The 15,009-nt window shown below is 45.5% G+C and overlaps 3 protein-coding genes across 3 annotated transcripts; all 3 read right to left on the reverse strand.

The window, feature by feature from the left end:
- Positions 1–219: 219 nt before the first annotated feature.
- On the reverse strand, positions 220–1,296 carry LOC119292253 (germin-like protein 8-11). The gene is made up of 2 exons (XM_037571089.1): positions 1,119–1,296; positions 220–994 (listed from the first exon to the last, which is right to left on the reverse strand). The coding sequence occupies exons 1-2, from the start codon at positions 1,237–1,239 to the stop codon at positions 426–428; spliced, it is 690 nt and encodes a 229-aa protein (XP_037426986.1). The 5' UTR covers positions 1,240–1,296; the 3' UTR covers positions 220–425.
- A 3,912-nt stretch (positions 1,297–5,208) lies between these two features.
- On the reverse strand, positions 5,209–6,249 carry LOC119292255 (germin-like protein 8-5). Its single transcript, XM_037571091.1, has 2 exons — positions 6,075–6,249; positions 5,209–5,949 (listed from the first exon to the last, which is right to left on the reverse strand). The coding sequence occupies exons 1-2, from the start codon at positions 6,193–6,195 to the stop codon at positions 5,381–5,383; spliced, it is 690 nt and encodes a 229-aa protein (XP_037426988.1). The 5' UTR covers positions 6,196–6,249; the 3' UTR covers positions 5,209–5,380.
- Positions 6,250–13,492: 7,243 nt separating this feature from the next.
- Positions 13,493–14,554, reverse strand: LOC119292257 (germin-like protein 8-11). The gene is made up of 2 exons (XM_037571093.1): positions 14,380–14,554; positions 13,493–14,253 (listed from the first exon to the last, which is right to left on the reverse strand). Exons 1-2 carry the CDS (start codon positions 14,498–14,500, stop codon positions 13,685–13,687), a joined length of 690 nt encoding a protein of 229 aa, XP_037426990.1. The 5' UTR covers positions 14,501–14,554; the 3' UTR covers positions 13,493–13,684.
- Between the last annotated feature and the right edge of the window lie 455 nt (positions 14,555–15,009).

Below are 15,009 nucleotides of genomic sequence, written 5' to 3' on the forward strand. Positions count from 1 at the left end.
TCCAATACGTGTGTTCGGACAGACTTTTCTGGTCCAAGGTTCAATCTTGAGCACAACAGGTTCCAACCATGGCATACTTCACATGTATTGCAAGAAAATCCTAGGTGTTGACCCCATCATTAAACATATATTTAATTGTCATATAATAATTTATTATTTCATAACAAGGGGAAATGAACCCAGAATTTTAATTTGTTTTGATAAATAAGACACGTCAGATTCCAAAGCAAGCAAATGAGATCATATTAGTGTGACAAATATAATATTGTCAATTATTCACAAGGTATAAATACATTCACTGATTACAGACACACAATGGAATGACATATGCTCCATTTATTTTATAGATTAGGATGCATATCTAGAAACTCAACCATGTCCTTCACTTGTGCACTGGTCTTCCGGGTAATTAACAAATGTCTGTCTCAGTAGTGGTTGTTCTCCCAGAACTGAGCCTGGAGATAGTCAATTGTATTCTTTTCCACCTGAAATGCCTTGGCAAGAACATCATCTGATATTGGTGGGTCTGACCCAAACACTGCATTGGCAATTGTGATAGCCCCTGGGTTCTGGCTACTTAGCGCGGCAATTGCAACAGCGGGCTGGTGGGGGTTGGGGTTGAATTGGAAGTGGATGAGCCCCACGGGGAAGACAAACACATCACCTTTGTTGAGCACCTTGGAGAAGAACTTGTTTTTGTTGGGGGCGGGCTGGTTGGATGTCACAAAGCCAACGTACAGTGTTCCCTCGAGCACCGTGAGGATCTCAGTGGCGCGAGGGTGCGTATGTGGTGGGTTTTGACCCAATGGAGCATAGTCGATGCGTGCAATTGAGATGCCGAGGGTGTTGAGTCCAGCAATCTGCATGACATTGATCAAAGTGACGTTGGATCCAACCTTGTTGGGCATCCTAGGCTTGTCGAGGTTGGCCGCCTTGAAGAAGTCGTCTGCTTTGACGTCCATCGGGTCCTTGCAAACAAACCCGTTGACACGGACTGGGGCACAAGAGACGTACATGTAAGCTCAGATTTTACAAAGTTGATTTGACTTGCATATAATTTCCAGAAATAGATTTCAACATATGTATTTGGTGAAAACATGATGACAAACAGATAGTACCTGGTGAATTCATGTCGGCGACACAAAAGTCCTGGAGTGGGCTAGGATCAGAAGCAGTGGCCTGCCTTGAGACCAGCGCAAGAAGTGCACCAAGGAGAAGGAAGGAAGAGGAGGATGCCATTTCGTTTTAGTGTCTTTGGCTCTTCCTTTCTCTCGTCTTCCTATTTCTGTTTGTGGCGTGAGTGGTGATGGTTTGAACATGCAGGGGATACATGTGTTTATATAGGCGCAGAACTCGTGAGCAATAGACATAGTCAAGTGCAACCGATTGAAGTGGTCTCTGGGTGCTGATTAAACTATAACTTTACAAGTTCCCTGTAAGACACGTTTTCACTTCGAAGAAGCAATATAAGGAAACACTCTCTAATTATGAATGTTTCTCCATCTCACCGAGTCGCCACAATGCATGCAGGGCTGGTTCCAGGAAAAGTCACCACCCATCACTATCAAGGAAAATATTTTTTAGATAGGAAACACCGGCAAGAGAAATAAATGAATTCCACTAGTGTAATTAGATACAGTATCATATACTTCGTCATAGTCTGAACTGATGGCCTGATGCGCATGCACGAAAGTTAGTAAAAGAGCAGTTGAGGAAAGCCATCAATCGTTTTCTAGCTCAAGGTCATACTATGTCACCTATTCGTGCGTGGGCTTGATTCATATGGGTGCATGAATGACTTCTAATGACATATAGAGTGACTCCTACTCCTGTTCTTTCCAGAAGTCGATATAGAATAATGTTTGCAATTGAGCTTTTCAAACTATGAAATTATATATTTGCCTATAGATTTGTCACGAAATCCAGCAACATAAGACGACGCGGCAGATTGTGTGTGAACAAGGGAGAAACCGAGGCGCGTCGATCCACACATGAATCCACCTAATACATCTGCTATATGTAGCAGCCCCTGTACGTTATCATCACGTCAATCTGATATTTACTTGGTCAGATGTCTCTCGAAGTGCTTGAGTATTTTCAGGAAGAAGCGGCGGCATTAGTGGACCAAGTGCCCAACCAAAAGGAGAGCTGCCACAGAAGCCATGATGATGGAGAGCAGGAAATTTTCATATGATCTTAGCAAGTCTAGTTAACATCTTGCCAGGAGTTTTATCAACCTGCTCTATACAGAAGTTATTATAAAATATATGCAATCTATCTTTTCAAACTATGATCACTAATATAAACAAAATATATATTTTTCAACAGATTTGTCATGAAATCCAGCAACATAAGACAACGCGGTAGCTAGCGGATTGTGCCGACAAGGAAGACATCGAGGTGCGTCGATCCATGCACGAATCCACCTAATACAATTGATATATGTAGCAGCCCCTGTTATCATCACGGTAGTCAGATATGTATCTACTTGGGCAAATTTCTCTCGCAGCAGGTGAGTATTTGTAGGAAGAGGCGACGACATTAATTGGACCTGCCTAACCAAAAGGAGAGATATGACGACCTTAGTAAGAGTAGTTAGCATCCTCGTGCTAGAAGTTTTATCATGACCAGTTCAGTGCATAAATCTAACAATCTCGGTTGGCTTTCCTAGCTAGGTTCATGACACCAAACCTCACCTGCCCCCTTTTGTTAGAGTAAACAGTGCATCCAGTTACTAGGCTGGGTGGCCACACATAAACTGATTAATTTGTCAGAGGTGCGAGTTGGTAGGTTTGTGAATGAAAAGATCAAGATATGTCCACCAGACAAATAAAATGCTTCTATCACAAGCTTGTTACAAAGAACTAACTCAGATAATATTTTTTTCTCATATATTTATGCATATTGTCTATATATGTCGGAGCTGGTTTCTGGAAACTGGTTTGGTGTGCCTAGTTTCTGAAATGTAGAAAAAAATCATTTTTCTAGTTCTAAATTTAAGAAGAAAAAATAACTATCATAAGTTTTTTTAGAGAATGAGCATCCTCATCAATTTCCATTAAACAAACGGCTAATCAAGTTTAGAAGAGTTTGGAACCAAAAAGAAGCTAAAACCAAAAGAACAGGTTCACAGCGGGGGAACAATAAACTAAGTCTCACATGCACCAGAAAGGGAGAGACCACAAGAACAACTCTACTAAGAAACTTTTTCACATTCAACTTTTCACACTGCAATCCTGAGCACAATCGGGTTCCAACCATGGCCTCAAGCATACTCCTCCCGAATCACCAGATTGATCTTTAAGACCCCTTCTTCAACCCTTCCTCCGTCTCGTCGTTTCTGCAAAATGCTCCAACTATTAGGCTCTAAAATAGAACAACATGATCATCTAGGATTTTTTAAATTAAAGCAAGCAGAGTTCCTAGTTTCCATATAGTCCAATGAATTGTTGTCTGCCCCATAGATAACCAATTTCCACTGAGACACGGGAAAAGAGTTAATCCACACACTAGACAATGGCGCCGGCAATAACAACGGCGACCACATGATCAATGGGGACGTCGATGACCCCAACGATGAAGAATATAATTTGGAGGACAAGGAGGAAGGAAGCCTCCGCCCCCGATGAGTATGACGCTTTCGAGCAACCCCTTGAGGTACCCCAACTCAAAACTCTGTGCAAGCGGTTGGCTAGTACGACCAAAAGCATCAAAAAGAAGTCCCAACGTCTCAAGACCGAAGAAGATGAGCTAAACGACATATGGACCGAGATCCTTAGGGCCGAGAGGAGGCCCAAGGGCAAGCTCGAACAGATTGGTGCTAACAGATCTTACCCCACAGAAACTTGCTGGACTAGTTGGACGCGGAGGCCGAGGACAGCGCGCTTTCAAAACGTGACTGGCTTGAAACCCTTGACCGTCCTCCCCGGGATAGAGATTGACAGATAGGCACAGACAAATATGCCATCAAGGCGCATGGAGCCCGAGGTGGAGTCAACCCACCAGGGATCACCACGAGATACAAACCCATGGAGAAGAGGCCCTTAAGCTCGGAAAACCCACATCGATCAATCTATTAGTCTAGGCAACGCCCACCTGCTGGACAAACATGATATTTGGTGTAGCTAGCAAAGAACGGTGATGTGCGTGACTACAATTGCGACCGCATAGTAACCATGTCGGACGAACGCCACACGACTGCAAGTGTCTGAGGAGGTACACACCCTCGATGCTTTACAGATGAGATCATGCAACACCAGTTCCGTGCTAATCCCATAGGACCTATTGGATTTCCCCGAAGAGGAAGGGTGATGTAGCACAACAGTAAAATGTATTTCCCTCAGTTAAGAATCAACGTTTATCGAACCAATAGGAGTCCACAAGCTAGCAAGATAAGCAGCACCCGCACGCAAAAAAAAAATGCTTGCACCCAACTTGGCAAGGGGTTGTCAATCCCTTCGTCTTGCTAGTTACAAGGTTAAAAGCAAATAGTGATAGGCAATGATATGTCAAATGGCAAATTAGTAAAGAGAGCAATAAAGCAATACAAATAATAATAGAGAATGGACCTGGGGCAATAGGTTCACTAGTGACTTCTCTCTCGAAAGCAGGTAATGGCATAGTAAACACATTATTGTTGGGCAATTGACAACTTCTTCCGGATGAAAACTTGATCTACATGTTCGAGCGGTGGCGGCTATCAGTGCTCGTACCCCTCTAGAAGACACCCTTTTTGAGTCCTAGCTTCATTGTTGTTCGTCTCACCTCTTCGTTGTGGTTCATGGTGAAGGTCTCCATCGACTCCAAACGGTGTTCTTCGCATATCTGTAGTTAGCCTGGTAGCCGGTGGGGTGGTGTGTCAGTGGCCGACACCTTGTATCTTGTCTTGCATGTGTATTGTGTCTGGTGATGGTGTGTGTTTATATCGGTCTACTCGGTTGTAATGCGGTGATGGCTTCTTTATAATATAAAGGATGGAACTCCTTTTTCATCATATCCAATGGCTGACATTATAGTACCGCACATGTATTGCACACAAGCACTATATATGTAGAATTTCCCGATGTGTTCAATCAAACCAGCAAACTTATATTAAATTACTAGATAATCGACTATTGTATCGGAGAAGGGAAAACAACCCCGATTTTTCGTTTGTTATGGGAAATACGACGCATAATATGCAAAATAGCATACAACATTATATCAGAGTGATGAAAAAAGATATTGTTGATTATTCATAACATTGAAATACATTCATGGCTTACAGACATACAATGGCATGACATATTCTCTATTTATTTTATAGATAAGGATGCTTCAGAAGTTCAACCAAATCCTTGGTTTATGTACTAATCTTCCGTGTAATCAACAAATGTCTGACTTAGTTGTGGTTGTTCTCCCAAAACTGAGCCTGGAGATAGTCTATTGTATTATTTTCCACCTGAAATGCCTTGGCAAGAACATCATCTGATATTGGTGGGTCTGACCCAAACACTGCATTGGCAATTGTGATAGCCCCTGGGTTCTGGCTGCTTAGCGCGGCAATTGCAACAGCGGGCTGGTGGGGGTTGGGGTTGAATTGGAAGTGGATGAGCCCCACGGGGAAAACAAACACATCACCTTTGTTGAGCACCTTGGAGAGGAACTTGTTTTTGTTGGGGGCGGGCTGGTTGGATGTCACAAAGCCAACGTACAATGTTCCCTCGAGCACCGTGAGGATCTCAGTGGCGCGAGGGTGCGTATGTGGTGGGTTTTGACCCAAGGGAGCATAGTCGATGCGTGCAATTGAGATGCCGAGGGTGTTGAGTCCTGCAATCTGCATGACGTTGATCAAAGTGACGTTGGATCCAACCTTGTTGGGCATCCTAGGCTTGTCGAGGTTGGCCGCCTTGAAGAAGTCGTCCGCGTTGACCTCCATCGGGTTCTTGCAAACAAACCCGTTGACACGGACTGGGGCACAAGAGATGTACATGTAAGCTCAGATTTTACAAAGTTGTTTTGGCTTGCATATAATTTCCAGAAATAGATTTCAACATATGTATTTGGTGAAAACATGATAACAAAATGGATAGTACCTGGTGAATTCATGTCGGCGACACAAAAGTCCTGGAGTGGGCTAGGATCAGAAGCAGTGGCCTGCCATGAGACTAATGCAAGAAGTGCAGCAAGGAGGAGAAAGGAAGAGGAGGATGCCATTTCGTTTTAGTGTCTTTGGCTCTTCTGTTCTCTCGTCTTCCTATTTCTGTTTGTGGACTGAGTGACGATGGTTTGAACATGCAGGGGATGCATGTGTTTATATAGGCTCAGAACTCGTGAGCAATAGACAAAGTCAAGTGCAACCGATCAACAGATTGAACAGGTCTCTGGCTCCTGATTAAACTATTTTGATAACTTTAGAAGTGCCCTTTAAGACACGTTCTCCCTTCAAAAAGCAAAGTGAAACTCTCTGCTGAGTCGCCACAATGCATGCAGGGCTGGTTCCAGGAAAAGTCACCACCCATAACTATTTAGGAAAATATTTTTAAGATAAATAAATGAAATTTCACTAGTGTAATTAGATACAGTTATTAGATACTTGGTCATAGTCTGAACTGGTGGTCTGGTGCGCATGTACAAAGTTAATCAAAGAGCAGTTGAGAAAAGCCAAGTCATGTCCATCAATCGTTTTCTAGCTCGAGGCCGACCTTGACAAATTATGTCACCTACTCATGCGTGGGCTTGATTCATGGTTGCCTGCATGACTTCTACAGAGATATAGAGTGACTACTACTCCTGTTCTTTCCAGAAGTTGATATAGAATAATGTGTGCAACCAAGCTTTTCATATATATTTGCCGGTAGATTTGTCATGATTTCCAGCAACATAAGACGACTCGGCAGATTGTGTGTGAACAAGGAAGAAATCAAGGCGCGCCCGATCCACACATGAATCCACCTAATACATCTGGTATGTAGCAGCCCCTGTATGTTATCATCACGTCAATATGATATTTACTTGGTCAGATACCTCTCAAAGTGGTTGAGTATTTTCAGGAAGAAGCGGCGGCATTAGTGGACAAAGTGCCCAACCAAAAGGAGAGCTGCCACACAGGCCATGACCATGGAGAGCAGGAACTTTTCACATGATCTTAGCAAGACTAGTTAACATCTTGCAAGGAGTTCTATCAACCTGCTCTTTCCTGAAGTTATTATAGAAGATGTGCAATTTATCTTTTCAAACTATGACACTAGTGTAAGGGGATTATATATTTTTCCAAAAGATTTGACATGAAATCTCGCAACACAAGACAATGTGGTAGCTAAGGGATTGTGCCGACAAGGAAGAAATCAAGGCGCGTGGACCCATACATGAATCCACCTATAATACACTAATATATGTAGCAGCCCCTGTTATCATCATCGTAATCAGATATATATTTACTTGGTCAAATTTCTCTCGCAGTAGTTGGGTACTTGCAGGAAGAGACGACAGCATTAATGAACCAGCCTAACCAAAAAGAGAGATATGATGATCTTACTAGGAGTAGTATCATCCCCTCGCTAAGAGTTTTATCAGGGGCAGTTCAGTGCATAAATCTAACAATCTCGGTTGGCTTTCCTGCCTACGTTCATGATACCAAACCTCACCTGCCCCTTTTTCTGAGTAAACAGTGCATCCAGTGACTACACTGGGTGGCCACACATAAACGGTTAATTTGTCGGAGGTGCAGAGTTGGTAGGTTTGTTGAAGAAAAGATCATGATGTTTCCATCAGACGAATAAAATGCTTCTATCACAAGCTTGTTACAAAGAACCAACTCAGATAGTAATCATTTCTCGTATATTTATGCGAGGAGTTCTATCAACCTGCTCTTTCCTGAAGTTATTATAAAAGATGTGCAATCTATCTTTTCAAACTATGACACTAGTGTAAGGAGATTATATATTTTTCCAAAAGATTTGTCATGAAATCTCGCAAGACAAGACAATGCGGTAGCTCTACCGGATTTTGTCGACAAGGAAGAAATCGAGGTGTGTGCATCCGTGCACGAATTCACCTAATACACCTAATATATGTAGCAGCCCCTGTTATCATCATGGTAATCAGATATATCTTTACTTGGTCAAATTTCTCTCGCAGTAGTTGAGTATTTGCAGGATGAGACGACAACATTAATGGACCTGCCTAACCAAAGGGGAGAGATATGACGATCTTAGTAAGAGCAGTTAGCATCGTCTTGCTAAAAGTTTTATCATGACCAGTTCAGGGCATAAATCTAATTATGTCGAAGTTCCTGAGCAAGTCCACTAGAATAGCTAGCTATCCTTGGACTCGCTAGGCTAAGCCTCCCCTCCCGCGACTAGGCGCTAGGGTTTCCCCTCATCTCCTCCCGCTGCCGCCGGCCCTCCCGCCGCCGCCGACCGCCGACCTCGCGCCCCGCCTCCGCCCCCCTTCCGCCCTCCCCCTTCCTCCGTCCAGATCCGCCTCGCGCCGCCTCCCTGGGAGGTGGCCGGGGCGGAGCTCGAGCTCCTCGCCAGCGGGTCCCCTCATCCCCCGTCTCCCCCCGCCGCCGCCGTCGGGCGCCCCCGGCGCTGGCCCGGGTGGTGCCGGCGGCGGCGGGCCTTCTCGTCCCCGCGCGCTCGTGCTCCCTTTCCGGGGCAGGGAGGTGGCGGCGGTACAGCCCGGCTTGGCTGTGGTCCGGCGGCCCTGCGGCGGCGGCCGGCGACAGGCGTGGTGACGGCGCTGCTCCTTGGCCGTGGGGCGGCGTGGTGGTGCTGGGTAGCTGACGACGTGCCCCCGGCCCAGATCTCTGCCTGACGGGCCCCATCTGGGCCCTAGCGGGCCGGCCCCCCGGTGTGGTCTCGTTGTCTGTGGCTCGGTGAGGAGGAGGAGCGGCTCGGATATGGGGCGTCGGCGCCAACGGCGTGCCGGCAGCAGCGCAAAGGCGGGAGCTTTACGGGCCCATGAGGGCTCGGCCGGGCCAGTGGGCCTATGGGTCTGGTGTGCTCCTGCTATTGCATCCGGACGGCTACCGTCGCTGACGGTGGAGGTGGGGCCCTCCCGCGTGCCGACGGTGCTGATGCCCTAGTCCCGGCTCTGATTCTTCGCCGCGATGTCCTCACTTCACGGTGCCATGGTGAGACGGCGTGGGGGCCTCATGACCGCGTTGGCGCAGGGTGGTGGTTGGTTTGGTGGCTGGATCCGGAGCGCCCGAGGTGTGGGTTGGGATGGGGGGAAACCCATGTCGGTGTGGCCGACTCCGGCGCGGTGGCGCCTGTGGGTGCCACCTGACCTTCCGGGAGGGCGTCGGGGGCTACCCTTCCTCTCGCCTCATCGTGTACCAGGGGAAACCCTTGGCAGCAGCGTCGTCATCATCACGATCCTTCTTGGAGGTGTTGACTGGTGCCGACACTTCGGAGTCTTGGAGCCTAGTGGAAGAGCCCGGTGGGCGCAGCGATTGCGGGGCTTCTTCATTTTTGTTGATCCGCCGTTGTCGGCATTTGTTTTTTTTGCTCTTTCTCTGTCGTTTCTTTTGGGCGTGACTGTGCTGCTTCCGGCCAAACACCTATCCCTGTATGGTTTGGTTGGTTGCTTTGTATACAAAGCGGGGGAAACCCTTTTTCGGTAATCTAATTATGTCGGTTGCCTTTCCTGCATATGTTCATGACACCAAACCTGACCTGTCCCTTTTGTTAGAGTAAATAGTGCATCCAGTGACTAGGTTGGGAGGCCACTCATAAACTGGTTGATATGTCGGAGGTGTGCGTTGGTAGGTTTGATAAAGAACAGATCAAAATATTTCCATCAGACGAATAAAATGCTTATATAACAAGCTTGTTACAAAGAACCAACTCAGATAATAATCATTTCTCGTATATTTATGCATGTTGTCTATATATGTCGGAGCTGGTTTTTGGAACCTGGTGTTCGGTGTGCCTAGTTTCTAAAATGTAGCAAAAATCATATTTCTAGTTCTAAATTTACGAAGAACAGATAACAATCATATGTTTTTTTAGAGAATGAGACACCTCATCAATTTCCATTAAACAGCCGACTAATCAGATTTACACGAGTTTCAAACCAAAAGGAAGCTAAAACAAGGCATGCAAGAAAATAGAGCTAACAATATATTTGCCACCGGACTTGTCATGAATAGTACTATATATGCACAAGATATATTTATACATTTAACGATGTGTGTTAACAACTTAACCTACATACGATTAAAAAAAATCATCGTCAGAGATGTAATGGAATTTCATGAGTCCTCCGAGTGATATCAAAAAAAGAAAGAAAAAATTTAGATTGCTTAGAGACGTTAGAGTCTAACAATATAAGATGGCGAAGTAGTTAACGGATACTCTTAGTGCTAGAGTTTTAATGTGGGCAATTTGGGATATTTAACTCTTCAACCTTGCACTGCTAGCAAGGGTACTCATCTCAATGTGGGCAATTTGGTGGGCAAGGAGAAGGGCCATACATGATGATGAATTCCAAAGTCCTCTATCTACTATGTGCTTCATAAATCGTTACTTGGAGGACCTTGATATAGCTACTGTTCGAAAGCTAGTCACAAATACAATACCACCCCAGCACCGAGTTCACAGTTGGATTGCGCCCGGTGAAGATGCAGTAGAGATAAATGTTGATGGGGCTATCTCTCGCAATGGCAAGGCAGGGGCGGCCGCAGCGATATGCAGGGACAAGGATGGCAACTATTTGGGATCTTCAGCAGTAACCTTCGAGGGCCTGGTGGTGCTGCAAGCCTTGAAGCACACACATGCAATGAGGCTCTTGCTTTGGAGAGGGACCTCAACGTCACACATGTGATCATCGTCTCGGACTGCATGCAAGTAGTGGTAAACATCAAAGGGAGAACGTTATCTTCTATACGCTTTGGTTATAGATGAAATAAAGGAGTCCATGTATGATTTTGTAAAAATTAGTTTTCGCTATGAGTGCAGGGAAGAAAATTTGGAAGATCACGCCATTGCAAATGCGGCTTCAGCATTTCCCTCTGGTTGCCGTATGTGCCTAGGGATTTTGCCAGTCATTGCTTGTATTGCTCCGACTTTGAACTTTGAATATATTCCCTAGTTCACCTAAAAAAGTAGTTAACGGATTGGGTCAACGAGGAAGAAATCAAGGCGCGTCATTCCATGCATGAATGCACCTAGCTAGCACAACTATTATATACTCTCTCGGTCCCCAATTACTTGTTGTCTGATATTAGGCATGGCCTTTCTTGACTACGCTCAACTTGCATGATTTGTTACAGTAAAAAATGCACCAATGATATTAATCCTGGTGGCCAATCATAAATGATTAATTTCTTGGAGGTGTGTATGCTAGTCTTGATACAGAAAAGATGTTTCGATCAAACGAATAAAAAACTTCTAGGAGTCAAAACCTAAGCCATCTCCATCGTCGGCCGTAGGCCCCTGTCCTATCATCCTTCCCTCGCCGCCATCGGTTGGCACCATGCTGACAAAGCACCGAGTGGCAATAGTTAGCGATGGCGTGTCCCTCCTCTCACCTCAACTCCCCCATCTATGTGGGTTACTCTAGACCCTAGCAGTGGCGCCACTGCTAGCCCATGATGTCGGAGGTGGGCCAGTTGCCTGAGGCGGTATGCCATGAGCAGTGGGGCCGTGTTCCACCTCACTTGTGTCTGTGGATTTGGGAATTTTGACCGAAGTTGACGCTTGCCCAAATCAGGGGCAGCACCGTGGTCATTGACCTATGATGGGTGATTGCCGCAGACAAGGTATGGTTGCACTCCACCGCTCGTGGGTGAGGCTCCTCCGATGGTGATCTCCATGCACCAACCCGGCGTGGTCATATGGGGTCACTGGCAGTCTTGGGCTCGACCGGATCTTGTCGTGGTTGTGGGCTTGGGTCGGGCCAAGCCTTGCTAGTGTTTGATGTCCTCCACCGATGATCTTGAACCAACATGTTGGTGGAGGTGCGCAGGGTTGGAGTGTTGGACGTCGGGGCGACGACCCTAGATGGCAGGATGGACATTAGCTCTCCATTGAGTAGAATGGCGGTGTTTCTTGGCCATCGGGGTGCGCGAGGTGCATTATGGCTAGTAGTCTTGGTGAAGCTGTCGCCGTCGGTGGTGGCAAAGGGCTTATCCTGATCTTGAGTTCTCGACCTGTTGTGGTGGTTCTAGTGGCCTGAGTCCCCCTTGGCTAGGTGTTGGGGAGGGTCTGAGTGAAAGCTCAGAGCCTCAACGCCTATGTCGTGATGCTTGCGGGTGTCATGTCCCTGTTGGGCGCATCGCAATGGCTCTATTCTCCCTGCTAGTTCATGATGAATATGCTTGCCCGCCCGTACAGACACAGTGGTAGTGGCGCACTTTGTTGTGACCCTCGTGGGGGTGTCGCCGGTGAGTGACTATATTTCATCACGGCTGCTTGTTCAAAATGGTGGGGAGATCCAATCGACCCTACCTCAACTCCAGTAACTCGTTATATCATTTGCACCTATCTTTTACATGCAACAACGTCCTCCCTTCGTCCTGTCTGCTTGCCGATGTGGATGGCTCTTCTCGATTCAGAGCAAGAGGGCAGAGGGTCCTCTCCGGCGGTAGTTGGGTCGTTACGGTAAACAAAGTCCAGTGGGTTCTCCTAGGTGGCGTGTGGTTTGGTGTTGGTGGCGGTCCTGGTTGGGTATCAAGCTGGTCCGACCTCTCCTTTGCTTCTTCTTGCCGGCATGCTCGAGGCATCTCTGCACTTTCTGTGCTTGTTAGCATGTTTGGCTTGTTTTGCTGTGCTTTTCTTAGATCATCTTGTATGAGGATTTTCTCAACACCATGTATCGTTCGGCTTTGTAGCTTCCTTTATAAAGAGGGCAAAATTTTGTTTCGAGATAAAATGCTTCTATCACCAGCTTGTTAAGAAGAAACAATTAAGATAATAATCATTTTGGGGGTTCATTAATAATCACTTATTTTGTATATTTATGCATGTTTACCATATATGTTGGAGCTGATTTTTGAACCTGGTCCCCGGTGTGCCAATTTCTAAAACTTAGCAAAAATCTTATAGTACATAACATAAGACAAATAAAATCCAATGTTTTTTGATACAACAAGCCACCTCATCGATTTCCATTAAAAAACGTCAATCAAACATACAAGTGTTTTGAACCAAAAGGAAGCTAAAATAAAACATGCTGGAAAATCGAGCTAACAACAACTAAAGCAAGTTAGATAGCAAAGGGACCGTAACTTACTTATTACATGCACCAGAAAGCGAGATACCTCAACAACGACTCCAGGAAGCAACTTTTGCAAATTCAACATTCACATATCAATCATGAGCACAACCGGGTTCCAACCGTGGCATACTTCACATGTATTGCAAGATAATCCTGGGTATTCACCCCAGCATCAAACATATATTTAATTATCATATAATAATCTGTTATTTCGGCACAAGGGGAAATGAACCCATAATTTTATTTGTTATGATAGATTAATACGACACATCAGATTCCAAAAGAAGCAAATGAGATCATATTAGTGCGATAAATACAATATCGTCAATTATTCAGAAGGTAGAAATACATTCACTGATTACAGACACACAATGGCATGACATATGCTCCATTTATTTTATAGATTACGATGCATATCTAGGAACTCAACCATGTCCTTCACTTGTGCACTGGCCTTCCTGGTAATTAACAAAGCTCTGACTTAGTAGTGGTTGTTCTCCCAGAATTGAGCCTGGAGATAGTCTATTGTTTTCTTTTCCACCTGAAATGCCTTGGCAAGAACATCATCTGATATTGGTGGGTCTGACCCAAACACAGCATTGGCAATTGTGATAGCCCCTGGGTTCTGGCTACTTAGCGCGGCAATTGCAACAGCGGGCTGGTGGGGGTTGGGGTTGAATTGGAAGTGGATGAGCCCCACGGGGAAGACAAACACATCACCTTTGTTGAGCACCTTGGAGAGGAACTTGTTTTTGTTTGGGGCGGGCTGGTTGGATGTCACAAAGCCTACGTACAATGTTCCCTCAAGCACCGTGAGGATCTCAGTGGCGCGAGGGTGCGTATGTGGTGGGTTTTGACCCAATGGAGCATAGTCGATGCGTGCAATTGAGATGCCGAGGGTGTTGAGTCCAGCAATCTGCATGACGTTGATCAAAGTGACGTTGGATCCAACCTTATTAGGCATCCTAGGCTTGTCGAGGTTGGCCGCCTTGAAGAAGTCGTCTGCGTTGACCTCCATCGGGTTCTTGCAAACAAGCCCATTGACACGGACTGGGGGCACAAGAGACGTACATGTAAGCTCAGATTTTACAAAGTTGTATTGACTTGCATATAATTTCCAGAAATTGATTTCAACATATGTATTTGGTGAAAACATGATAACAAAACGGAAAGTACCTGGTGAATTCATGTCGGCAACACAAAAGTCCTGGAGTGGGCTAGGATCAGAAGCATTGGCCTGCCATGAGACTACCGCAAGAAGTGTAGCAAGGAGGAGAAAGGAAGAGGAGGATGCCATTTCGTTTTAGTGTCTTTGGATCTTCTGTTCTCTCGTCTTCCTATTTCTGTTTGTGGCCTGAGTGGCGATGGTTTGAACATGCAGGGGATGCATGTGTTTATATAGGCTCAGAACTTGTGAGCAATAGACAATGTCAAGTGCAACCGATCAACAGATTGAAATGGTCTCCCGCTGCTGATTAAACTATTTTCCATAACTTTACAGGTTCCGTTTAAGACACGTTTTCCCTTCTAAGAAGCAATGTGAAACTCTCTCCTGAGTCGCCACAATGCATGCAGTGCTGGTTCCAGGAAAAGTCACCACGCCCATCACCATTTAGGAAAATATTTTGAAGATTAGAAACACTGACAAGATAAACAAATGAAGTTCCACTAGTATAATTAGATACAGTATCACATACTTGGTCAGAGTCTGAACTGGTGGTCTGGTGCGCATGCACAAAGTTAGTCAAAGAGCAGTTTGAGAAAAGCCAAGTCATGTAAGGCCATCAATCGTTTTCTACCTAGAGA

Source organism: Triticum dicoccoides, chromosome 4B, assembly GCF_002162155.2.
Source record: "Triticum dicoccoides isolate Atlit2015 ecotype Zavitan chromosome 4B, WEW_v2.0, whole genome shotgun sequence".
NCBI classification, from domain to species: Eukaryota; Viridiplantae; Streptophyta; class Magnoliopsida; order Poales; family Poaceae; genus Triticum; species Triticum dicoccoides.

What these genes read in the sequence shown, in the direction of transcription:
- LOC119292253 (XM_037571089.1), bottom strand. Translation starts at nt 1,239, where the DNA reads ATGGCATCCTCCTCTTCCTTCCTTCTCCTTGGTGCACTTCTTGCGCTG. An exon ending in CGCCGACATGAATTCACCAG is followed by an intron (nt 995 to 1,118) that starts GTACTATCTGTT and finishes CTTGTGCCCCAG; the next exon opens with TCCGTGTCAACGGGTTTGTT.
- LOC119292257 (XM_037571093.1), bottom strand. Translation starts at nt 14,500, where the DNA reads ATGGCATCCTCCTCTTCCTTTCTCCTCCTTGCTACACTTCTTGCGGTA. An exon ending in TGCCGACATGAATTCACCAG is followed by an intron (nt 14,254 to 14,379) that starts GTACTTTCCGTT and finishes TTGTGCCCCCAG; the next exon opens with TCCGTGTCAATGGGCTTGTT.
- LOC119292255 (XM_037571091.1), bottom strand. Translation starts at nt 6,195, where the DNA reads ATGGCATCCTCCTCTTCCTTTCTCCTCCTTGCTGCACTTCTTGCATTA. An exon ending in CGCCGACATGAATTCACCAG is followed by an intron (nt 5,950 to 6,074) that starts GTACTATCCATT and finishes CTTGTGCCCCAG; the next exon opens with TCCGTGTCAACGGGTTTGTT.